The sequence below is a fragment of the Rhinolophus ferrumequinum genome, chromosome 17, assembly GCF_004115265.2.
Source record: "Rhinolophus ferrumequinum isolate MPI-CBG mRhiFer1 chromosome 17, mRhiFer1_v1.p, whole genome shotgun sequence".
Lineage (NCBI taxonomy): Eukaryota > Metazoa > Chordata > Mammalia > Chiroptera > Rhinolophidae > Rhinolophus > Rhinolophus ferrumequinum.
Genome location: NC_046300.1, coordinates 10,921,731 through 10,947,580, shown reverse-complemented (window position 1 = coordinate 10,947,580; position 25,850 = coordinate 10,921,731). Strand labels below are relative to the sequence as shown.

The window sequence follows — 25,850 nt, the reverse complement described above, 5'->3', positions numbered from 1 at the left end:
GAGGGGGTTTGGGGTGAAAAATGTGAAGGGATTAAAAAATACAAATTGATAGTTACAAAATAGTCATGGGGATGTAAAGTAAAGCATAGGGAATATTGTCAATGATACGACAATATGTATAGTGTCAGGTGGGTATTAGACAAGTCAGGGGGATCACTTCTTAAATTATATAAATGTCTAACCACTATGCGCTATGCCTGAAATTAATATAAAATAATAATGTATGCCAACTGTAATTGATAAATTTGAAAGGGGGGGTAAGGGAAGAGAAATAAGAGACCCAAATTTCGAGGCATGAAACAAGTCATGGGGATGTAATGTACAGCATAGGGAATATAGTCAACAATATTGTGATAACATGCTATGATGTCAGATGGTTGCTGGACTTATCATGGTGATTACTTCTTAGGTATATAAATATTGACTAACTATGGTGTACCCCTGAAACTAATATAATATTGTATGTTAGCTATATTGTTAATAAAAATCTTTAAAAAACAAAAACAAACAAAACAAAAAAAACAGAAACATTTAGCCCACATTTCTCCCAGGAATACCAAATTCCAACTCCTACTTGACTTTGCTACTTGGATGTGTCTAATAAGCACCTTAATTTTTGCAAGTCCAAAACTTCTACTAATCTTCCTCCTCAAATCTGTCCCCTCCTAATACTCCCCATCTCATAAATGGCAACTCTAAACCTTCATAGTTTTGCACAAGCCAAAACTTTTGGTATCATTCTTTACTCTTTCATCCCAACCTCCAATCCATCAGCAAATCTTATTCCCCATTCAAAAACTGACCCCTTCTTGCCTCCACCGCTCCCACTCTGATCCATGCCATCATCATCACTCGTCAGGACAACTGTAAGTGCCTCTTAAAGGGCCTCGCTGCTTTTGTTCATTTTTCTCCTGTTTATTCTCCACAGTGTGAGTGATCCTTTTAAAAGCTAAATCATGTTTTGAAAGGTGTTTAGTTTTCCAGATATTTGGGGGTTTTCCACATACGTTTCTGTTACTAATTTCTAGTTTAATTCTGTTAGGGTCAGAAATCATGCTTGGTATATTTTCAATCTTTTTCGACTTATTGTAACTTGTTATATGGCCCAGCTAATGGCCTATCTTGGTGAATGCTTTCATGAGTGTTTGAAAAGTGCTGTTGTTGGTAAAGTGTTCTATACATGCCAATTAGTTCAAGTTGATGGATACTATTATTCAAGTCTTCTATATCCTTACTGATTTTCTGTCTTATATGTGTGACCGAGAGAGGAGTGTTGAAATCCAACTGTAATTTAGATTTGCCTATTTCTTCTTTTAGTTCTTTCAGTTTTACATCATGAAATTTGCAGCTCTGTTTTTAGGTACAAACACATGTAAGAGTGTTAAGTTTCCTTGATGAATGGATCCATCATTATGAAATGTAGCTCTTTATCCCTGGTAAATTATTCTTTGTCTTGAAATCTACTTTGTATGATACTGATATAGCCACTCTAGCTTTTCTTTCTTTTTTTAAAATTAGTTTATTGGGGTGACAATTGTTAGTAGATTTCAGGCGTACAATTCTGTAATACATCATCTATATATCACATTGTGTGTTTACCACCCAGAGTCAGTTCTCCTTCCATCACCATATATTTGATCCCCTTTACCCTCATCTACCACCCCCTCCCCCCTTACCCTCTAGTAACCACTAAACTATTGTCTGTGTCTATGAGTTTTTGTTTCTTCATTTGTCTTGTTCCTTTGTTGTTTTCAGTTTTATATACCACATATCAGTGATATCATATGGTTCTTGACTTTTTCAGTCTGATTTATTTCGCTTAGCATTATAATCTCAAGATCCATCCATGTTGTCACAAATGGCACTATTTCATTTTTTCTTATGGCAGAATAGTATTCCACTGTATATGTCTATTACAGCTTCTTTATCCAATCATCCATCAAAGGACACTGGTTGTTTCCATGTCTTGGCCATCATAAATAAGCTGCAATGAACATTGGCACTTTAGCTTTTCTTGACTTATGGCAGTGTATCTTTTTCTGTTTTTTTTTTTTACTTTTAAGCTGTGTCTCTATATTTAAAGTAGGTTTTTTGTTTGTTTTGTTGTTTTGTAGACAGCATACAGTTGGGTCTTGCTTTTTTATACAATCTACAAATCTTTCCCTTTTATTTGGAGTGTTTGGACCAATTACATTTTGTGTGATTATCAACATGGTTTATTGTTTGATTTTTCAGTTACAGTTGACATTCAATATTGTATTAGTTTCAGGTGTACAGCATAGTGTGGTTAGACATTTACATAACTTGTCAAGTGGTCCCCCTCAACACGGTTGAGCTTAAATCTACCATCTTTGTAGTTGTTTTCTATTTGTCTCACTTTGTTTCTTTTTCCTGCTTTTACTACTTTCTTTTGGTTTAACTCAGCACTTTTTATTGACTTATTGGTTGTGCCTTTTATTTTTTAATGGTTGTGGTAGGGAGATACATATGTTTACACAGTGTACTTTAAAATAGTATTACTTTCTGTAGAATGTAAGAACCTTATAACTATATATTAATACTTGCATTTTCCTCCTGTTCTTTGTGCTGTTGTTGTCATGCATTTTATTTTTACATGTGCATACATATTTTTGTTTTAAATGGTTTTCTAAGAGATGAAACAGAAGGAAACAAGTCTTTAATTTTACCTACATCTTTATCATTCACAGCACCCTTCATTTTTTTGTGTTGATCCACGTTTTGATATTTTCCTCCTGCCAATAGAACTTTAAAATTTCTTACAGTGCTGGTCTGCTGACAATACATTCTGTCAGCTTTTACTTGTCTGAAAAAGTATTTTTACTTTATTTATGAAGGATATTTTAATTGGATACAAAATTCTAGGTAGACAGTTATTTATTGCAATACTGGGCACTGTGAATTTTACGTTGTTGAGTGCTGGATTTTGTATTCATGTAAAAACTGTTGGATTTTGTTCTGGCACAGTTACTTGGAATTAGTTGGGTCTTGCTTTTGAAGTGTACGAGGACAGATCTAGAGCAGTCTTTAGGGCTAATTTGACCTACCACTGAGGCAATGTCCTTCTAAGCACTCTAGTCTTCTAAGCACCAAAGTCTTTCCATTCTGGCTAGTGGGAATATGAACTGTTCCCAACTTTGTGTAACTTCTAAGCATTGTTCAGCTTACTGCTTTCCAGGGGTTCTTTCTCCAGCCTCAGGTAGTTCTCTCAATTGTATTGATCAGTACTCAATCAAAGACTGTGGGTTCCAGAGCTCACTCTCTGTAGCTGGATATGTCAGACTTCAGGTGGCCCCTATGCGCCTCCTGCCCGCAACAGTTGCCCAGCATGGATGGGGATCCTCAGACTTGTGGGATCTGGGGAGGGATAGATGAGAAGGGGAAATGGGATTTAGCCCTTCTTGAGTTAGCGGGACCCAACACATTGTGACCACCAGGGAGGCATTTGTATTTTTGAGGACCCCTGACTCCAGGACTGGGCATTTGGTGGACACTTCACTCAAAGCGAGAGGTTACAGGGTGGGAAGTCAGGAAGAGAAAAAAAATGGCATCTTGATGCTTGTGAGTTCATAAGGCCCTTGGGGAAGAAACGGGGATTTAAATTAGTACAAGATGATGATCGGAGATAGTGGTGTCACCGCTGTGAGGGTCGGGGAAAATTCCAAGAAGGGTAAATCCAGAAAGGAAGTAAGAGTGCAGGGGATAAAGAATAGAAGAGTTAAGCAGGATTTGGATCGTTGGCTCCTGTGTGAGCTACGGGGGATAGGAGTCGACTTCGCTGACAGAGAAGAATCCATTTTTCTTCCTGAACCTTTCACAAGGACGCCAAGATTTCGGAGCTGGAAGACTGGAAGAATTGACAGCCCAGGGGGCACTGTTAGAGTGCTGCTGAGCAGAACGTCAGCATTCAGGTGGAAATGAGGCTGATTCAATGCCCACTGTGGACGGCCCCACGCTTAGAAAGACCCTCTCAGTTGAAGGCTGCACTTAGTTCATTGTCTTGAAATTCTTAATAACTTTTGAACAAGGGTTTTCATTGCCATTTTGCACTGGGCCCTGTGGGTTATGCACCTGGCAGGATTCCTTTGTAGTTCTGTGCTCTGCCAGCATGGAGGTGCATAACCACGAGAATGGGAGACGTAGGTGAGAACATAGGCTCAGAAAGCAGCGAAGGCCAGTGACAGAAGCCCAGGGGCCACCTCAAGTGTGGGGGTGAGAGGCAGCATCGAGGAGGCAAGGGGTGGGGGGTCCACAGAGTGAGAGGCCAGCAGGCGAGCCTGAGAGCTTAAGGCTGTGTCGGCGATGAGCGCTGGGCGTCGGGCTGCTCTGAGATGGAGGAGAACGAGGGAAGCAACCTTCCAGAGGCTTCTCTGAGAAGTGTCAGGTGAGGGGTGGGAGTGCTAAGGCTGAGGGTGTGGGTAGCGCCCCAGAGAAGGGAATGGGCCGTTGGGCCTATTGCCCTGGGTCACCGTCGGGGCTCAGAGGGATGACGGGGCCTGCGTAGGATCACCTGTGATCTGAGCCCACTCCTCAGCGTGCTCACCTGGATGGGAGCGGTGAGGCCGTGGATGACACTGTCCTCATGTCGCCTTTGACCTTTGACTAGAGGGCTGGGCAAGGCAAGATTAATGCATTGGACCATGGGATTCCATTTTAAGCTACATGGAGCTCTTACGTATGTCTATGCAACTTGTTATTTTTCTAATACCTGAAAAATTCCAATTCCCTGACACATCTGGTCCCAGGGGACTGTGGACATACACGTGAGATCAGGTGGGACAGCGTACTATACCTCATGATGAGATCGTCTGGATTTGGGGCTGATTTCTGGTCTCACGACATTTCCAGAGAATTCCAGCGAGCTGAAGCTTCCTTGGACTGGGTGGCTGTCCCCTGGGACCGCCATCTGGGAGGAAATTGAGGCGGGAAGAGTCTTGGTCCCCAAGATGCCCGTGGTCTGTTAGGACTCAGTATCTTCAATGTGGTGGTATAGGGAGCAGATGCCTGGACCAGAGGACGCAGTTTAGGTGGCAGTCTGCGCGTCACTGGCCTGATCCGGGCCATTGATCCAGGTCATGGATGTGAATCCCAGCCGCCTCCTTCCTTCGCTTATGGCCCAGATGCCAGAAGCCGCAGAGTGATTCATAGCAGGCAGGCAGCGGCTGCACCGGCCTCACCAAGGGTGCTGTGCTCAGGCAGGGACCAGGGTGGTGGTCAGTCAGGCGGAGCCTGGAAGCACTTGGCAACACGACACTCTTGGTCTCCACGTCTTTATTTAGTGACTTCGTCTGCAAAGGACGAATCCTCTGCTGCCAGTTTTCAGCCTCGTGTTTGCCCTTGTGGAGGGCAAAGGTCACTTTAAGGGGCTCTTCAGTCCCCGTTGGCGGGGAGACATATGTGGTTTCTGCTTTTTGGGCCAGAGAGCGATGTAAAGGGAGGTATGCATCGTGTCTACACTGAGCTGCCCTCTGGTTAATTACTCAGCACTCTGCCCTGATTATCCTAGCACTTTCATGTGATGATTCGGCTGCAGGCTCTTCACACCTTGGGCTGGAGACTTGGGGGGCTGCTCCCCCACGAGGGTCAGCAGACCTGGACTTGACCAGCTCTGCCCCTTCTGCACCTACCTGCTGGACCTCAGTGCCCTCAGGTGTACATGGGAGGGGTGGGTGGCAGCGAGTAGGTGACAGAGCCGCGCAAGCTGACACTTCGAGTCCTGGTCTCCCGGCCCCCACGGGAATTCACAGCATTGTACAAGGTCTAGACAGAGGCCACAATCTCTGCGAGCCACGTGTCGTCAGCGTGGTCTGTGCCACAAGCTCACGGAAAACCACCTCTCACTGTAATCGCACGAGACCCACACACCAATGACCAAACAGACTGAGGGGAGCACCCCCTTTTTGTGTGTGAGGCCAGCGTGTGGGTGCTGGCGGGTGACCCATCGTCCTATATCTCCCTCAGTTGAATTAAGATGATAAGGACCACAGTGTGGGGCGGTGAAGGGCGCCTTGGGCACTCCCAACCCCGCTCCTCAGAACCTACCATGAGCTTGATGCCACCCACTCTGAGTGCTGTGACAGAGAGGAGCTCAGAGGGGCTTAGCGCACCTGTCAACATCCCCTTCCCGCCAGCCTCCCTCTTGATGCAACCTGACCAGTCCCCATGTCCACCCTCCTCCCCATGGCCCAGGGGCTGGTCCCTGGAGGTGGCCAGGCCAACCCCAGGAGTCCCGTTTTCCCTGGGCATGACTGGCTTAGTCCTGGGGGAAGATGAAGAGCTGGGTTCAAGACCCCGCCTGAACTTTCTTCTTTCCCAGCAAACACAGGTGCCCAGGTTGGGACTGCCAGGAAGCTCGTGGGGGCTCAGGACGCAGGACCGTAGTGGTTGTGACCGTTTAAAGCAAGTGCATGCTCGGCCAGCACAGAACCACCACCAAGCGCCTGTGCCATGTGCTCGGGCCAAGCAGGGACAGGGCACAGATGTGCACACTGGCAAACACGGCGGTCTGGCAGGACCAACTCAACAAGCAACAGTGGAGACGGGAGAGTCGGGGGTGCCAAAACCCCGGGTGACTGGGTGGCTGAGGCCAGCCCCACCGGGAGGGAGGGCGACAGGTCTAGAATCTGAGGCCGCTCAGCCCCTCCCTGCTCCCCCCTGCCTTCCCCAGGTGGCGGAGGCACCTGCCGCTTTCTGAGTGGAAGGGCCCATGGGTCTGGGAAAGACATGGGCCCTGGTGGGGATGGCCTGGCTGTTTCATGAGCAGAGTTTGTACAGCTGGCAAGAAGCAGCCAGCCCCTGCCCTCCTGGGGTGGTCCTCCTGTGCCCAGAGGCCCAGACCCGTGAGCAGAGCTGCCACTGGCCCACCTGGGCTACTGTGCCTGTGAAAGAGGTGCAGCCCCATGGGCACAGCTTGGCAGGGGGACAGCACCTGTGGGTAAGACAGGCCCCTCCTTCATGCCAGGGTGCCAGGTGGGGCGGCTGGCCCTCGGCCTGGCGCATGTGCACAGAAGCAGCCCTCGCCAGGCATCCGAGGGCCAGGCTCCAGTGGCAGCATAACCTCCGGGAACTGCCTGGGCTTCAGCTGCAGGCTTTGGAGGTGGCACCCGGGTGCCCAGCCCCACCCTCCACCTTCAATGACCTGCCCCCGGGCCTGCTCAGAACCAAGAGGGCATCCCAGTCAGGTATGGGAAGCAGAGTCGGAGAGGTGCGTATTGCCTTTAATAGCTCAATTACTGTTTTTGCTGCTGACAGGTCTGTTAACTTACTGTGAATACCAGGAAAGAGGTACTTATAGAGTCGTCAGGTGTTGGCAACAGTGCCTCACTGTGTACCCCTGTCCACTGAGGCTCGGTGGGAAGCCCCCTCAGAATGGCTCCTGTGATGGCACGGTGGGCAGACACCCAGACCTGGGTCCCTGGGCCGTGCGGGGGCAGGTGTGACCATCCTGTGAGGCACAAATGGAGAGCTGGTGGTTCACCCAGATGCTGGGGCACAGCGGCTCTGTCTGGAGCAAGGCCAGGCGGGTGGAATGTGGGGCTTGGCTGGGGCACTGCCAGGGCTGGGTCCCGGCGCCCCTCACGGGCCCCGAGCCGGGACACCACGGAGTGGGAGGGTGCCTGCTACGTGGGAGCTGCTTGTTTGGCCGAGTGCTGGGTCTGGGTTTGGGAGCCCGACTCTGCTCAGCTCGCCTTCTCCTTCCCGCTTTCTTCCCTGGGTTCGTCCTTCAGGTTCTCGGCCACGAGCTTCATTTGCTGTAGAGAGAACAGAGGACACTGAATGAGCCACACGAGACCAAATGGTGGCACTTCAGTGGTGGCATGGGCTTCTGCCCTCTGCGTCCCTTTAGATCCATCAAAGCACAGTTTGAACCTGAGAAGCCGTGACCTGCCGACGTGCCTGAAGACGCTTACAAGTCCAGAGCCTCTGTTTCTGGACCTGATGAGACGGGAACCAATAGGTGTGGGTGGAAATGTGTGAGTCCAGCTCAACGGGGAGTTTAAAGTTATCAAAATGAGAAACAGCTGGCACCTCCTCCTCCCCGGACCTCTAAGATAAGGGGGAGAAGTACTTGCTCTGCCCCTGTGAATCGAGCCAGCTTGGCATCTGACCTCTCTGAGCCTTGGTTTCCCCTCTGTACAATGGGGGCAGTCGTGCATACTCAGCAGGGTGGCCATGGGGATTACAGTCCATGAGCTCCCTGCTCCAGAGAGGACGCTCTGAAACAGCAGACATTTCGCCAGCCCTTTATCTCTACAGCCAGAGGACCTGACACCCCAATCCAATACCACTGGGGACATCCTGGGAAGTCTCCCTGAGAGCGAGGCCAGGATGGAGATCCAGTCTGCCCGGCCCAGAGGGTGGTGTCAAAAGGAGCCTGCACCCCAGACCAAGGCACTACGGGGAGGAAGTCCTGCTGCTCCCCGCCCTGGGGCCCTGCCCTCACACCTCCCCAGCCCCCACAGGGCCCAGCCTCCTCCATCCTGTGGGAACTGGCAGTCTTGACTACAGCTCTGCCCTATTTGTTGAATAAATGAATAACTACTTTGGACTTCAGGTTAAAACACAGACTTTTGATAACAGCTATTTAGGAGGTGTGATAAAAAAATACGGTGAATGTTTGAATAAAAAAATTATTACAGTAAAAGACTCATTGCCAGAAGTCTCATGGTGCCAGATCCGGTGAATAAGGTGGATGAGGACACACCGTAACATTTTTATTTGACAGAAATTGCTGCATACCAGAAGTGATGTGTGACACAGAGCAATGTCATGATGGAGGATGAAACTGTTGGCCCATTTCTGAGGCTGTTTTCCACACACAGTGTTTCTTAAATGCTCTAATAAGACCACTGTAGTGTCCCTGGGTACAAACTCAGTTCGCACAATTCTATCAAGGTAAAAAACACAATTAACATCACCTTTCCGTCGAAATGGCACTCGGCAGCAGCATCCACCGTATTTTTTGATCACACCTCAGGGGAAAAACAAAACTCTGAGACAAACACTGCTGGTGCCCTGGTACCTGGCTGCCTCTCCCGGGAGCTCCAAGTGCCGCCCGGGGCTGGATGCATTGCCACACTCCCTCTGGCTTTCAGAGAGAGGAGACCCTTTCACAGCCGGTAAATGTAAAGCTCGGCCTCCTGCTTCAACCTCATTGTCCTCCTAAGGCTCCAATAGACCTTGTAATCACAGAGACCTCACTTCACACAACAGCCCTTGTCTCCTCTGAGCCTGGACTGCCTTCCCCAGGGTCAGTGATGGGCTGGAGGCTGACCCCTGTCCATCTGGTTAGGAGGGGGCTGCCTCCCAAGTCCACTTGGAGGCAGGGGTTAGCGGATGGCTTTTGATGGGGAAGGGGACCGGGCAGGGTCATGGTGACCAGCTTGCAGGTGGAGGCAAGCCCTTCCTGCAGGGGATGCAGCATTTCAGCAGGCCCAGAACAGAGGGTGGGCACGGGAGTTGACGCCGGCCTGAGGATGCACCTGCCCAAATGACCCACAGCTGCCATGTTCCTGTAACCTTTAGCTTGATAGGGTGATGGAGATGGTTTTAGTTCACACACTTGGAGAAGCAGAACTGCCACGTCACCGAGTCTCCCCAGAAGTTGTTTTTTTACATCTGTTTTCTGTTACTAACACTTCCTGTCCTCACACGAGCCCACTTCGCCTGTTAACTACTGATGTAAAATATCCCCACACAGGAAAATTGAAATATTTCAGCCGAGATTCACTGCAGACTCTTACAGCTGGTGTCATTTAATACTTATAAGACCTTTAAAAATGCCTTTTGATGAGAGAGAAAGAGAGAGAGAGAAGATACGAAACTACTTCCGGATTTGACAAGTAACCACAGAAATTAAAGGCTAAATAAATTTAACTAAACTAGAACCATATGAGGTTAAACATTCCCTAGCTTCCAGCCCTCCAGATGGGGAGAAAATTCAAGATGAGTTTTGATCAAATGGGTTTCGATACAAAGGAGCCTCTGAGACTCTTTTCAAGGTGCACATCGCACCCCCGCCCATTTCTGTGTGTGGCTACATCGGGGAGCCCCTTGCACCAGGCGCAGGACTGTGGGGGTGTCCCGCAGATCACACAGGAGGGGCTTCCTGCTCCCCAGTGGCCAGGCAGACGGCATCCCGCTGATGGGCCCTCACCCCTGAACGACCCAGCCCAAAGTGACTTCAGGGTAACTTTCTGGAGATGCCCCTTCTCTCAGGCCCAGCGTCAAGGGCTTCACCCGCCAGGGGGAGGGACTCAAAACCCCCTTGGCTGGGCTCCGGCCCTGCTCAGGGCAGCTCCTAAGAGGCTGGCATGTCTGGGAGGGCTCGGGGTTGTCTATACTGAACCCCACTGCTGGTAGCAAAGGTAGGGTGGTGGCCAGGGATCCCACGATCCACTTGTGCCTCCGGCCAGGTGGGAGGAACAGTGAGCACAAGCGCCCCTGTCCCTACTCCTGCCCTTCTTTCTGTCCTAGAGCGAGGCTTCGTTTGAAGCCAATAAGTGATCAGGCCCCACAGTCAACTGGGGCCCACCCTTAGCCCCTCCCTCAGCGCTTGATCTGCCTCATGGAGCTTTGTGATCCCCAAAGGGGATGTCACGGGAGAGGAAGCCTGCGCTCCTGGTGGCTTTCACTGCACCGTGGGGGTTGGGGTTGGGCTTGTCTCTGTGCGTCTCCTGTACTCCCAGGCTGGACACACTAAGTGGACAGCAGAACTAGAACTGCAAACCTGTAGCTAAAGCCCAAAGGAAACTCAAGTGGTGTAGAGGGAACGAGCTGCAGCAGCTCGCTGGCTCAAGATGGAGAGTTAAATTGGTTTTGAGGTCAGCCAGTGACCTCACTGTACAAACAGGACAGGCCTCCACCACTCCTGCCTGAAAGATAGCGTCGGAAGCATCTGGCCATGAGAGAGCTTCTCTTCTCTCGGGTAAACCAACTGCTATCTACTGCACATGGGTCTGGACTCCCTTAGCTTGCTGCCCCACAACTTGTACCAGACCCCTCCCCCCCCACACACCTTCCTGGTAAAGAGGAGGCTGAGCCCCGGCCCTTCCCACATCCTTCCCTGCAGGGACACGGTGAGTATCGGCAGAATTAACTCCACAAGCACAGAACTTCTGATCTGAAGGAACACTGATGACTGAGGCAGCTTCACATCCTGAGACTGTGTTACCTGCAGGCCCACAGGCCCCCCCTGAGTTTTTAACAAGCCCTGGAAGTTTCTCCACGGACCACCCCAGACCTGGGAGTCTCTGATTTGTCGCCTGCCCTGTTTCATATATCACCAAGTTGGTGTTGAAGGGGGTGATGGTGGATCCCTTCCAAGCTGAGCAGCTCCCGCTGGGCCCCAGGCTGCCCCGTGCTGCTCCGCTCTTTAGTTCTTCTCTCTAGCTACCTGGCCTGGCAGGTGGGTGGGAGGGAGAACCATTCTCCCCTTTAAAATAAACCTGGTTTCTTTAAATCAAAATCTTATTGAACATATAAGCAGGATAATAACGCTGACTTCTTTCCTACAAAAAGCCTCAGATGGAGAACAAAATCCTCCCTACCTCACGACTCATTAAAATACTCATGTTCCAGATGACTCTTTAAAAAGCACAGACTGATGTTTTGCACCATTATGAGTAACGATTATAATAGGAACCTAATCACTAAGTGTGCAGGCCAAGCGCAGCTTAACGTGAGAAAGAATGCATAACCGATCCCTTTTCTCTACGGAGAAGTACAGCAACATTCTCTGGGGCCGACAATGCTTCCCACAGCCCTCGGACGGCTCCTTGCCCTTCCAGGCTTGGAGCAGACGCTTCTAGTCATAATACTCAGGACATCACAACCAACCGACTACACTACTGCCCGACTTGGAATCTGTCAGCAACTGCTCCATTACCCCTTCTCCCCAAAGCAACAACCTACAGAAGTCTCCATCTGGCAGCCCTGGCCTGTGCATTCATCTCTTCCTGTGCACTGAGGCTTCTCAGTGGCGGGCATGGCGCCAGGCTGTCCTGGGGCAGCAGCCCAAACAGGAACTGGGTTCTCAGGCCAGTTCAGTTTCAGCATCAGGCCCCGGGGACAGGGCTCCCCAGTCCTGCTGGCAGGCGTCAGATGCACAGGCTGGTAGACAGAGCCCCGCCATCGCCAGCCCTACCTCCTCGCCCCCCGCCATTCTGATTTAATAGGCCTGGGGTGTGGCCTGGGCCTCAGGGGTTAAGACAGCTCCCCAACATGATTCTGCTACGTGGCTGGGGTGAAGCACTGCCTGAAAGGACGGCTCTCCTCAGGCTCTGCCCAGAGGCGTGGGAGGGCAGGCAGGAAGGAAGAGACAGGAGCCTCCATCCTGCACAGCTGTGCCTGTGCCCCCCCGGGAAGCACGAGCAAAGGGCTTGTTTTTCTGTGTCACCGACAAGGCTAAGCGACCTGTGGGAAGTCCCGTAGTGAGAGCCAGGGCAGAAGTACGCAAGGCTCTGGAATTCAGGTGAAAGAGGCACATAAAGAACGGGCCTTCTGGAGTTCCACATCCTCACAGAGACTATTGTTATTTGTTAGATCTAGAGGAAAGTTGACCTCAAACAGCAATGTTCTGAACACACTCTAATACGTCGATTACAAACTCCAGACCTGCCCTGGGCCTGGAGATGTCATCAGGCTGTGACAACTCCTAGACCCGCGCTCGTCCCAAATCAGTTCAAGCCATGTTTTAAAACACGGGACGAGAACACACTGCCACAGGTGTCCCACAGGCTCTGGACTAAAACTCACTGTGCCCTCCCCCACTGTCCCCGCTCCAGCCCTGGTTCTGCGCCCGGGCCACCAGCGACTCCGTCCTGCCGGAGCGTTGGTCCTCAGCCTGCTCCCCCCACCCCCAAATCGCTGGTCACTCAGCCCAGGGGATCCACCTGTTGCCCTCACATGCCTCTATTTTAATCCCCGCACTCCACTCAGTTTTTCTCATTGTTTATGTGCATGTTTTTTCTGCTTTACATGTCTATCCCACCCAGTATGTACTCTCCAGAGAGCGGGCGTGACTGCCCCCAGGGCCTACCACAGCACTACGAGGGGTGCTCCGTAAACACTTGTGGAGCGGTGCCCACCATGGCTTCCGGTCTATAGTAGCAGCCAGACGTTCTAATTCAGCCGGTGACCTTGGCCTGATAAAATGAGCAGCTCAGGCCTCCTTTCTCATGGGTGTGTAAAGGAGACACACTCATCACCTTGAAGTCAGGGTCACTCTCTGGACCACAGATTTGTTGGTCACATGCAGGGGATCCCAGAAAACACACTGTAGCGTGTGGGCTTTACGTCCAAGTTCCTGACAGTTACCTGCCTGTGGCCTTATAGCTGCTGAACTGTCTGTTCCCCCGCGCCTTTCCCAGGACATTACAAGGAAGTGTCTCGGCAAACTGAGACCGGATGGAAAGATATCGGTAAAGCTTTCTTGAGGGGATGTCTCGGCAAACTGAGACCCGATGGAATGATATCAGTCACTCCCCCTTAATGGATAGTTTCAGAACAATGACGCCATCCCCTGGGGTTGTGTGTGTGTGAAGGCAAAGTACCAGCTGGAACACAATGGAACACAATGGGGACTTTCGGGAAGACAGCCAGCAGGCATGTAACTCACAGACCTTGGAGATAACAAGCTTTACTTCCTCATTTGTTTACTAATAAAAGCTATGCATTGGCCCGATTGAAGCTTGAGTCCCTTGGCCCCACTTGCACTTTACTCTTGGCTACTGTCTTTCTTAACCCTGCGCCACTTCCCACAGCTGTCGTGCAGGACACGACACCTGCCCTGGTAACAATGCAGACCTGAGGACAGGAATCTTAGCCCCTCCAAGTCCCTCAGTCACGGCTCGGTGGGAGGAGCAGGAAGGAGGAAACTCAAGGGCCCACCAGGATGGTTGCCCGATTATCAGCTCGGTCTCAGCTGGAAAGTAAGACTCCTCCAGGAAGATCAGAACCCAGCTCCGAGACCTGGGCTCCAGGCCCCCGCTTACCTGGCCGGTGAGATGCTGGTGGCCACATCATTAACTGCAGGAGCTGACCAAGGGCAGGTAAACCTCAGTCCAATTTTCAAGAAAATTTGTTTTAATGGTGACTTCTTAAGCAATCTTTGGAGCCCTGTGTTCTCTGCATATTTGGGTTTCCGAGCGTTTCCACAAGCAGACGTGAAAACCTCACAGATATTCTGAGAATGCCAATTGCTTTCTATAGAGAGTGAAGTGCCTGCAGAAGCCAGACACTTGCCTTCCAACCATCCGCAGGTATGTGCCACTTCTGATGCTTCTGGAACAGGAAGCCAAGCAGGTTTGATTAGCTACCGCCATTTCTTAAATCTGGGCTGATAAAATGATTATGTATCTGCCAATGTGACGGGCCATGAGGTTCTACAGGGGGCTAACTGGTACTGAATGCTAACAGGAAAATGACAAAGCAAAACTGCTGAGAATGACCCACCTCCCTGGGTCTGGGAAACGTTATTAGATGCAAACAGCCCTCGTCAAAGCAGCTCATCACCTCTGTCCTTTTACACTCCATCCATGGGAACTGACATTTTCTAGAGGTCACGGGCACCCTAAATGCAATCCTATCTGTCCAAAATGCACATGAAATCACTAAGCAATTAATGTAACAGGTGCTTCCCCGGGCACCCGGGGCTGCAGCAGGGGTGGACACACTCCATCTAGATGGGGTCCCACTGGCTGTGGGACTTGGCAGGTGTGTCCACAGCACCAGGCCTGGACTTCACACAGGTTGCTCTGTGCCACTTCATGGGAATCTGGGCTACTTTCCTCCCACCCTCCCCACTTCCTGCATTTCTAATTGTGCTTGCGCATCAAAACTTCTTTTTTCCTCCTGCTTTGTTGACACAACTTTTAATGTCTGTTATATTTTATTACCTTCCTGTAACTTAAATTAGCATTGACCAATAGTCAGATCATATTACATATCGATCACTGTTCTAAACGATACAGATATTAACTCCTTTGGTCCTCATAACCACTCTGTGAGAGACATGCCATTATTATTTTACAGGTGGGCTGAGGCACAGAGAGGTTGAGAAACCTGCCCAAGGTCACACAGCTCTTAGATTTGAGTCCAGGCTGTCAGGCTCCAGAGCCTGAGTTGCAAACCTTGAGGCTGCCTGGCCCTTGCCTGATGGGGCGTCCAGATGCTGTTCTGGTTTGTACTATTACAACATCACCCTGCTATCTGCTAGGGTCACCTGTGCTGTGAGATTCAGATTCAGCTGGATCACACGTCCATCCCGTGAGGGTTTGCTGGTATTTTCTGGATTCTTGATGAGACTTAAATTTTGTCCTGTTCCACATGGCTCAGATTTTTGTCTCTGCTAAATCTCTAAATCAAGGGAGTCTGGCTCTAGAACACACCACATTAACTCCTATCCTGACCTGTAAGCACAAATATAAGCCAGATTTTAAAACTCCAGAAAGGAAGTTCAAGAGTTAATTTTAAAAACTAGAAATCCTTTTTTTCCTCTTAAAGAAAGGCTTCTAAAGGGCACAAGAACAAGAAAATGTGGAAAATGTAGAGGGAAAGTTAGTTGGTAAAATCACAGTAGTGTGAGCAGCTAACACATGGTAAAGAGAGGGGTGACCCGCTAAAGGAACATCTCCGATGAAGGAAAATGTAGAAAGGAAGAAGCCTAAATCTGGCAACGAAGTGCAATTTACTAAACACATAAAGGGGATATGCAAATGTTAATAAATTATTCAGGAACAAGAAAGGTTCCAATAAGCTATGTCTCTTTCATTAGATGAGAGAAAACTGGTAACAGATGTTGCTTAAAAGGCAGCTGAATTACATAGATGTATTTTGGAAACATCTATTCAGGAGTGCACAGAATAAGAATAGTGCCGTGGGGACATCCACAAAGGGGGACAGCAGAGCAGTGGCCTGAGGTCAGGCCTGGGTGGAAGGTGCTATGACTTTGTCCTCTCAAGGGCTCAGACTGGTGTGGCCCCAGCCATGGAGGGTCGGGACAGAATTCAGATAGAATTGAAATTGTAAATAAAAACAATCAGTGTCCCAAAGATCAAAAGCAAGCCATGACTAATTATAAGGAAATAATATAAATATACATGAAAACTATGATCGACACCTCTGGAATGGCCATCAGCCACGTTCATCACACCACATAAGCGAGGGTGAGGAAGACACGTCCCCAGATGGCAGGACAGAAAATATGGATGAAGGTAACATCAATTCTGTGTAAGAAAGGGCAAAAAAGCATTTCATATTTTGGCAAATAATCACATAAAGACAGTATGGTAATCAGTCTGCTGCAAATTGGGACAAATGACTAAGGGCCTTAAAAAAGTGAGTTACTTTTTTAAGGCACCTTTCACTGAAGTGAGTAGGTCTGTAGGTGTGACGTTACTTTGCAGCGTAGAGGCAGGAGGAAATCCTCCACCCAGGTTCTGCTGCAACATGCTGCTGGGCCATTCATCAGAAGACAGTGAGGTCGCCAGTATGACTGGGTGGTGTCAGCCATGACACGGGCACATCCAGCCATGTCCTCGGACATTAATCCAGTTGTTCAGACCATCCAGATAATCACTAGCAGCTCCTGGACAGGACTTTCCGAGCGTCCCTGACTTGGGAACTAGCCCCCTCTCGACCCGGATGTGGGCCAGGGCCCAGGAGGAAGGGCGCGCCGGCATTCAGGGTGTATGGAACGCCCTTCCTGTCTGGGAGCCTGGGGGGCAAGGAGGGAGGCAGCGTTCTTCTCTCACAGCACAAGTCTGCCCAGGTTAGGGGGCCCCCTGGAAGCACGGAGGTCAGCACGGTCCCTTGGGCGATGAGACCCAGAAAAGTATGTGACGAGCCAAGGCTGAGATGACGATGTGCTCAACCCTCCCCTTTAATCTGTGGATCCTAAATTGATAGCTCGGAACATCCCAGGGCTCAGGGTTCAGGCTGGGGGTGCGGGCCGGTGGGGGTGGACAGGTCAGTGGACATAGAGGGGTAATGGCACCAAGCACCAGTGGCTGCTCTAAAGCAAAACCCCACGGGCTCCTTCGGGGAGCCTGCACCTGAGTCCTGAGTCATAGAGCGTAAGGGGCTGCTGTTTCCATGAAGCATGGAAAGGAAACCCAGAGAGTTTAGAAGAGAAAGGCTGAGGGAAACAGTCTAGGAGATGAAAGGCAAGAGGCAGTCCACCGCCTGCACCAGGGTTTCAACCAAACAGTTTTGTTTTTAAATTTAAAATAAACGCTTTTCAGGGGGAATAACCTTTAATTTAAAACAACAGTGACAGATGCCAGCAGGAAAGAGAAAGCAGGAGAGTGGGGGTGGCTGGCTGCTACAGGGCGATGGCATCTCTGGGTAAGTGCCCGCACCCCTTCTGTGTGCCTGCACCCTTCTGTGTGCCCGCACCCCTTTCTGTGTGCCTGCACCCCCTTCTGTGTGCCCGCACCCCTTTCTGTGTGCCCGCACCCCTTCTGTGTGCCCGCACCCCTTTCTGTGTGCCCGCACCCCCTTCTGTGTGCCCACACCCCTTCTGTGTGCCCGCACCCCCTTCTGTGTGCCCGCACCCCTTTCTGTGTGCCCGCACCCCTTTCTGTGTGCCCGCACCCTTTCTGTGTGCCCGCACCCCCTTCTGTGTGCCCGCACCCCTTTCTGTGTGCCCGCACCCCTTTCTGTGTGCCCGCACCCCTTCTGTGTGCCCGCACCCCCTTCTGTGTGCCCGCACCCCTTCTGTGTGCCCGCACCCCTTTCTGTGTGCCCGCACCCCTTTTGTGTGCCCGCACCACTTTCTGTGTGCCCGCACCCTTCTGTGTGCCCGCACCCCTTTCTGTGTGCCCGCACCCCCTTCTGTGTGCCCGCACCCCCTTCTGTGTGCCCGCACCCCTTTCTGTGTGCCCGCACCCCTTCTGTGTGCCCGCACCCCTTTCTGTGTGCCCGCACCCCTTCTGTGTGCCCGCACCCCTTTCTGTGTGCCCGCACCCCTTCTGTGTGCCCGCACCACTTTCTGTGTGCCCGCACCCCTTCTGTGTGCCCGCACCACTTTCTGTGTGCCCGCACCCCTTCTGTGTGCCCGCACCACTTTCTGTGTGCCCGCACCCCTTTCTGTGTGCCCGCCCATTGAGCTGTGAGGATTGCAGGCACGAAAAGGGCCCCTGCGCACTACAGAGGAGGTTCCAACCTTCAGAAACACCTCGTCCATCACCCAAGAGAAAAAAGATCCTCGTAAAATGCAGGCACGATTTCTGGCCACAGAGAAACCACAAGCGTTTCCCCGCTCTTTAGATCTCCCCAGGGCAGTGCTCTTTCCCCATCTAAAGCGTGTAGCCCTTTGACAAACACCCACATCTATACCCACCTTCATGTCATCTAATATTTCAGAATCAATATTATGACTAAAACCAAACCAATAATTATAATCCTGACTGTGGTTTTTAACTGTACATCACCTCCACTGCCTGAGAGAGGAACACGTTCCCTTCACCCCAGGGCAGGCCCTGTGCCCTGATGGGTAAGAACTGCCCTGGGCACCCATGGCTGTGACCGGAATTGCTGGCCTCAGCGCCCTTCTGAAGGGTCTGGATAAAGCTGGAGCCAGGATCAGTCAACTTGACTCTGCTCCATCTTTTTCTCCAAGAAAAACACCCACGTGCTAGGGAGGGACTCCGGCCTTCATCCACTTGACGTCCCTTTCCCTCAGAACAGCTAATTCCCACTTATTCCCATGGATAAGCCCCAGTAAGTAGGATTGATCACAGCCTCCCCCCTACATCTTCTATTTCACTTTGATTTCCCATCACCTCCATCCCCTCCTGGGTGAGTGGCAGCCCCTGTAACCAACAGTGACAGCTGAATACAGGTGGATGCGAATGGCACCGAACACTTGTCACTGCTATGTCACAGGTTCTTGGCACACATAGGCAGCCAGTCAGTATTTTCTAAAATCTAGAACTGAACTGACACAGCGCTGTCCCAGTTGGTGACAACAGGTGACAGAAACCCATCCAGGGCACCTACAGCACTATCTTTCCACTACCTTTCCTCCAGGTGGAGGGATCCACCAGGTGTCTTCAGCTATAACTGCCGCTAGTTATCCCCAAACCTGCAGCCTCCTCTCGAGGTGCTGTGGAGAATGGGGGCTGGGGTGGGAGGGCCAAGTGAGAAGAGGAAGGAGCAGCCCTGTCAGGAGAAGGTGGAGGCTGGGTTTCTAGATGGTATCTCACAACGGGAGCCAAAGCGGAGCTGAGTGAGGAGCAGACATGAGATCTGGCCCCATCTTTCCCCACATCATATAAAGAAAGATCTGTATGGAGGGAGGCCAGCTTCGGGGGCTGATAAGGTATCACGTAACACCACGAACGTGGCTCCAGAGTGGCTGCCACTTCACGATCTCCAACAGAGACGGGGCATGGTTCACCTTCTAAGTGGCTGGTGCTGCCTGTTCCCGGGAGCAGCGTCCCTGCTGAGACAGTCGTCTGACAGTGGGACAAACCTTTCCTCCCCTAGTGTGCTGGCAGCCACCAGAGCTCTCCTGAGCGCAGCCTGCTTTAGCAGGATTCCCCACCACCTGCGACGGCCCAGTGCTGGGCTCACACCCCCGCAGAGAGGCTGCCTGTGAAGAACTGAGAATATGGTTTGCCCACACCCTGGGGACACATCTTCGGGTCCCCAACTTCCCCCTTTTTTCTTACAATCCAAAACTGGATGTTAACCTTTCTTAGAGGAATAGGGCGTAATGATGTGTGTGCACACCCAGAAATGTTTGCAGGAGGGCAGAGCACAGTTTCATCTGTGAGAAAGAAATGACTTTTTTGCCAACATGGGTACTGTAGGTCTTTGAGAGCAAAGAAATCGAAGACTCGGGTGTGATCAGAACTCAGAGCCTTGGTGAAGAAATTAGCGCATTCATGGCTGACACCCCACGTACAGTCCAGTCAACCACACCGGGTTTCTCCTGAGCGGTGTGTGATCGGGGGAGACTCGGCCTGTGGTGCCTGTGTTGGTGTTAGATGACCTGAGATAGGGTTTTCTGAACTGCAACGAATACAGAGTTTCGCTGAAATTAATTATGGAATCGATCCTGGGTTAACCGCCTAGTGTGTTATACACGCGTCCCTCTCGGCCTTGGAGTGAGCTCCCAGGATGCCAAGGTCAGAGGGACCTAAGTGGTGGCAGGGTGAGGCTCTGATAGATGGCATTTGCTTGGGCAAATGCATGCGCTTATCCCTGTTTCTGAACATTTTCCAAAGGCTCTTGTGGGTTCTTTCCAAAATAACGGAAATATAATAACAGCTAATTTATTATTCTATGTATTAGGTTGGTGCAAAAGTAATTGCAGTTTAACAGGTTAAAAATAATTGCAAAAACCACAATTCCTTTTGCACCAACTTAATATAATATCACAGGTTCACACTTTGTCTACCTAATGGAAATAAAGAAGTTCTGATTGTTCTTAGGCCCCAAATGCACGGGTGAACTTAGGATGTTTTTGGTTCTTTAGGGGAGGCCACTATCACCTAACTGAAAAACACTTGTTTGTGAATTCCGGAAGAGACTAAAAGCAAGGAGTACAATGTTGTTCTATCCTTGCACCACATTCAGCAGAGTATGCAAAACAGGAGACGTGGTCAAGTGCAGTTCGCAAGGCTCCTAAAATCACCGCAGAGAAGAAGCTAGTCCCAATACCCTCTTCACTCCCACTCCCCCTGGTTCTACTCACTACTTCAAAGTCTAACAGTGTAGCTGTATTTTATGCTTTGAGAGCAGCAGTGGCTTCCTTCTCTGTTCCTATCACACACTTTTCAGAAACTGGAAAGTTCTAGAAAGATGATGTCTAGCCCATGGGATCAGTGCTCTCTGTAGTCCAACCTTTGGAAAAGGGATCACAGTCCCACTGTAGGTTAAGCGGCCGGCCAGCGCAATCCTGCTTAAGCCCCAAGGCTGGAGACAAGGTTTCCAACAAAGTCACGATTTCTAGTGTGTGTCCGAACTCTACCTTCTTGCTTACTATCTAGAAACACGAGCAGATCCATCTAATAAGTGTTGAATTAAACATACCTTCAAATATTTAGTTCTTCCTCTACTATTACTACTGTTTTCTCGCGTGCAGCCAAGAGTAGCAGACAGCAGAAGAGATAAGTTGTTTGCTAACAGGGAATTCCCTGGTAAAAGTCATAAAATATAGATGAATTTTGTCTGTTACCTCGAATGACCTGCAAGTCATTTTGTTAAGAGGAGATGGAATAAATATTTTAGGAGCACATGGCCAGGTTCTAGTGAATTGATTCTGTGTCAACTAGCAAGCCCGTGGCCGACTCGATTGATTTTCGTGGCTCTAGGAAGGGGACGCAAACCCAAGTTTTGAGCAAGTCAAACACACAAGTTTGCACCAAATAAATAATCATATACCAGGTCGTGGGTATATGTATATTTTCGCCCTGTGAACCAAGCATTCCAGGGAAGTCCATAGCAAAGCACATAGGTAAATGCTCTTATGTAGGCTTAATTACGAGGGCATGAGGACCACTGGAAGGGAAGAAACCATTCTTATTTTCAGGAAGGAACTGGCATTGGTATCGAGACTTCCTCAGTGTACTAGAAAAGCCAGTCCCTCCCAGGCACGCTCAGTGCGGCAGCCCAAATATCCTGGGCTGGAGGAAGTGAGGGCTGACCACAAGAGGAAAGCATGTGCTAGATGGGAATGGAACAAAACAAAACAGCGGGGTGAGTCAGAGCCGAAAGACCTCAACACCGTGAGAAGACAGCATTTCCATGCAAAGCCCTCGGCAGGTGCAAATACCCACCACCAAAAAAAACGATCTGGTTCTCCGCCCTCAGGGAAGTAGAGTCCTACGGACCCCACCTTTGGCATTTCCCCTCAGGCTAACTATACTACCTGCTATGAAGAACTTGCAGCCCTGGAAGAGCGTGGAGATCCTGGGCCTCCGGCCACCATGCTGACACACCTGGCCTGGACCCGGAAGCCTCCTCTATGGCCCCATCTCTGCCTCCTTCCCCACTGCCCGTCTGCCTGGGCCCCTCTGTGCGGGGCTGCAGTGCAGGGAGCTCTCAGGAAATGGCAGCCTCATCTGGGAGCCGGTCCTAAGGCAGAATCTGGGGCTCCACCCCAGATTTGCTTGATCAGAATCTGCACTTAAATGAGCTCCCAGGGGCACCTTGCAGTTTGAGAGCCATGACTCTCCGTGCCCAGAATACAGCTGGAACGGTCACTTATTAATTCATTACACCCATGAACAGGCGTGAATCCTGCTATTGGAGCCAGGAACTCTGTGGACTCGTGGGATCCTCCGAGCCCCTCCATGTAGGGCCTGGGTCCCCAGTGAGGGGCGCAGGGCGGAGGGGCTGGCAAGCGCTAGGCAGTAGCTCAGTGGGGAAACGGGGCAGCAGTGGGCAGTTCCACTTGGGGCCAGGGCCAAGGTGAGGAAAGGCGGAGGAAGCACGCACTTGACCGTGTTAATCGAGGGAAGGTGTCGCTGAGCAGCCAGAGAGGGGCTTTCTGAGCAGTGAGCATGTGAGGCCAAGGAACCAAGGTGGCGGAAAAATCCAGAGAAAGAGATTGGGCAGGAGTGGAGGCCAGAGCTGGGTCCCGGAGGACTTGGGGTCGTGCCCCTTTGTTCTGGACGCGACTCTTCCTGCAGCCTCTGCTTACATAAGCTTCTTGGCAGCCTCGCTTCCAGCTCATTTGAACTTGCAGCCAGAGACAGGCCTGCTTTTTTCACATGTATTTCGTTGGGTCCGATTTTTTTCCCCCCTCTACTTTTTGTGATTGATTTTCTTTTAAAAAAAAAAAAAAAGAAAAAAAATGTGAACCCTTATGTTTATCCTGCTTAAATTTTAACCTGTGTTTTCTGTCCTTCAACACTGAAGCCTGTCGTGATCTTATGAATGTCTTCATCCAGCAGCACATCCCACTGCCTTTCCCTCTTTCCTTTTGGTCATTTCATGCATCTCCCATCGCGTATGCATCTTGCTGACACTCAGAGCTTACTGCACACTGCAGCTATCAGAACAAGACACATTCCCTTTATTGCCACTTAATGCCTTCCCTCCCCACCCAGTCTCTACTTCCTCTTGACTGTAACAGCCCCTCTTTCACCCCCCAAGTCACAAATGCTCCTCAACTGTTAGGCACGAGCCAGTAACGAAATCTTAGTCAGCGGGGCTTGAGAGTAAATCTGCTAGGGGACTTTTGGGCAAGGTTTTCCTCGCTAATAAACAGAGACTCTGAAAAGGAGCTACCCCCTACCCTGCTTGCCTTTGGACATGTGTATACAGATACGATGCCTGGAGCTGGGGCATCCACCTTGTGACCACGACAAAAGCCAGCAGGCTGAGAGCGGCTGAATGGGAAAATAGAAGAAACCTACCTATTTCCCAACCCAGGGGCAGGCCCATGTAGGGGTTTATTTCTACTACACGTCAAGTACACTTTAATAACCTTTATTCTTTATATGGGAACAACCCAGATTATGCCAGCCTGTGAAAGTTCCTAAATCTCATCACTGTTATGTTCTGGAAGTAGCTGGGCACCATCTCCACTAAATATGTCGTATTTGCTGTTTATAATTCTACGTAGTCTGAAGGCTTTGTCTGGGCATATGTTTTTCTCCCATAAATTAGAATTTAAACTTCTCTTCATTACACTGGCCAATTTTCTGACGAGTTCATTCTTCTCGCATATTCTGAGGTACATACTCTTGGTTGTTATGGTCTGATATTTTAAGCCTCACTGAGAAACCCAAAGCATGTTCTTTGACATCCTGTGCAGCTATTTATTTCCCTTTCTTGTTGGTTACAAAGTCTTGCCCTCCGCGGTGAAGCCCCACCAGGCCTGCCTCTCTTGCGCCGTGTGCCAATGTCAGTGCAGAAGCAACCTGAGTTACCTCCTGTGAGCTGAGCTCCCTGTAGCCACTCACGTGGCCCCTGCCAGGCAGCTGACCTCCGGTGCCCGTCTCCTACCCCAAGCTCCCCCTCACTCACAGGCACTGGTCTCTGCTCCTCCTCCACTTCCAGATCTCTTCCTCTCTCATCTGCCCTTTCTTATCTAAGGCGATCAAACCTGTCATCTGCACCCCACCCCAGCCCCTAATTATTCTGCTCTATACACAAGCCTAGGGACTGAGCCGGTAGAGAAAGAGCACACCTGGGGATGGGAAAGGTGGGAACACTCACAGGGATTATAACTGTTTTTTTCTATCACACTTCATTTTCACAAGAATCAGGGGGAGTTTGGGGGGAGTGGTGGGGCTGATACGTGTTGGCAGATTTGCTTTCACATCTTAGAAACACGTGCCAAAGCGACAACATCCTTCCTGCTTGGTAGTGCAGGCTTTTGCTATGTCCTCGGGTCCCACCCCCAGGCATCAAGCCCCTGTGGTGAGTAGCAAGCTTCCTCCAATGTATCTCGGAGTTTTTCTTCTTGTCCAGCTTCCCCATTAGAAGTCCAGATTGACCCTCTATGGGAAAACCTTCCTGTAATAAATACACCACCAGTAGCTCTGCGTTTTTCTTTTTCCCTTGTGTCAAATTCTTCCACCCTCACCTCTTGACTCTAAGCCTTTTCAAGATACTTGTTTTCCTGGCTGCCTTCTTGAATTTTTCCATCCTGCACAGGAATGTTTAATCCCCTCTAAAATGTTAGAGCCTGGACCTTCTCTTTTAGCAAAAAAATAAGCTGAATTTATAGAAAACAATTACCCAACAAAAACCTTACACTTGCATGCATTTTCACATTTCACAGTCATTTCCCTTGCCAGCAAAGAAGTGTACTAATCCCTGGGCACACCTAATGAAGTGGCACGGGCTCTGGTGGCCACCGTACTGACGCCTGGGGACACTTGGCATCCCTTATCTTTCATTCTCACGATATTTCCCACTTTGTAGGTGGAGTGACTGACCCGCAGAAAGGTTAGGTCACATGCCCACAGCTACTAAGCTTAGTCCTTAGGATAGAAACGCAGGGCTGCTTGGTTCTGAACCACTGTTCTTCCCAGCTCCCTCAATTTCCCTATTTTCTGGTATTCAAGGGAAGTATACTACTCTGTGGCTTTTCCTGAAACCAGAGTTTTGATCTCAGGAAACTATGGTTTTGCTACCCTTCTGCTCTTACCCGGTGGAGAAACGGGTGCACAGGAGGGGCGTGGGTGGAGCACGAGAACGCCCTGGGGCAGCATGCTTCCAACCCAGGGAGAATCATCATCTGTGGTTCAGAGGCCCCCACGGACAGTTTTCTATCAGATTCTCCTGCTTTTCTTTTAGCTTTCTCATTATACAAATGACAGATTTCAAAAAAACATGTTTTTAACTCGGATGAAATGGCTTTTATCGATTTGTTCTTTTATAGATTGCGCTGTAAGAGCTGTATCTAAGAAATTTTACCTAATGCAGGTCACAAAGATTTTACGCCATTCCCTCCCCACAACCCCCGATTTAGTTTTCGGTTTTATGTTTAGGTCTAAGGAGCCACTCTGGTGTGAAGTGTGGGTCCACATTTATTTATTTTGTTTATGGATGTCCAATTAATTGTTCCAGTATCATCGGTTGAAAAGACCATCCTTTCTCTACTGCACTGTCTTTGTCAAAAATCAGGGGTACATCCTGTTGTGTCTGTTTCTCCCTCTCATGCATTATTATTTATTCAAATATCTGCTGCTCCCAGGTGGCTTCTACACAGTTTTGAAAGAAGGACTAGGTGATCCTTGGAGGCCTATTCACATCTGGGAAAGGCCTGGGTGACAAGAATGGGCAGCTTCCGGGGCTTTCTTCTCTTCTGTCCCGTTGGTCTCCACCTTGCCCTCCCTCTGAGTGGGGAAGAACAGCCCTGTATA

At 50.0% G+C, this 25,850-nt stretch overlaps 1 protein-coding gene across 1 annotated transcript in view; it reads right to left on the bottom strand.

The window, feature by feature from the left end:
• Positions 1-7,214: 7,214 nt before the first annotated feature.
• The window catches only part of ANO10 (anoctamin 10), a 154,096-nt gene continuing 135,460 nt past the window's right edge, over positions 7,215-25,850 (bottom strand). The window contains 1 exon segment of the mRNA XM_033132854.1: positions 7,215-7,769. Coding sequence (XP_032988745.1) covers positions 7,698-7,769 — 72 coding nt within the window. The 3' untranslated portion in view covers positions 7,215-7,697.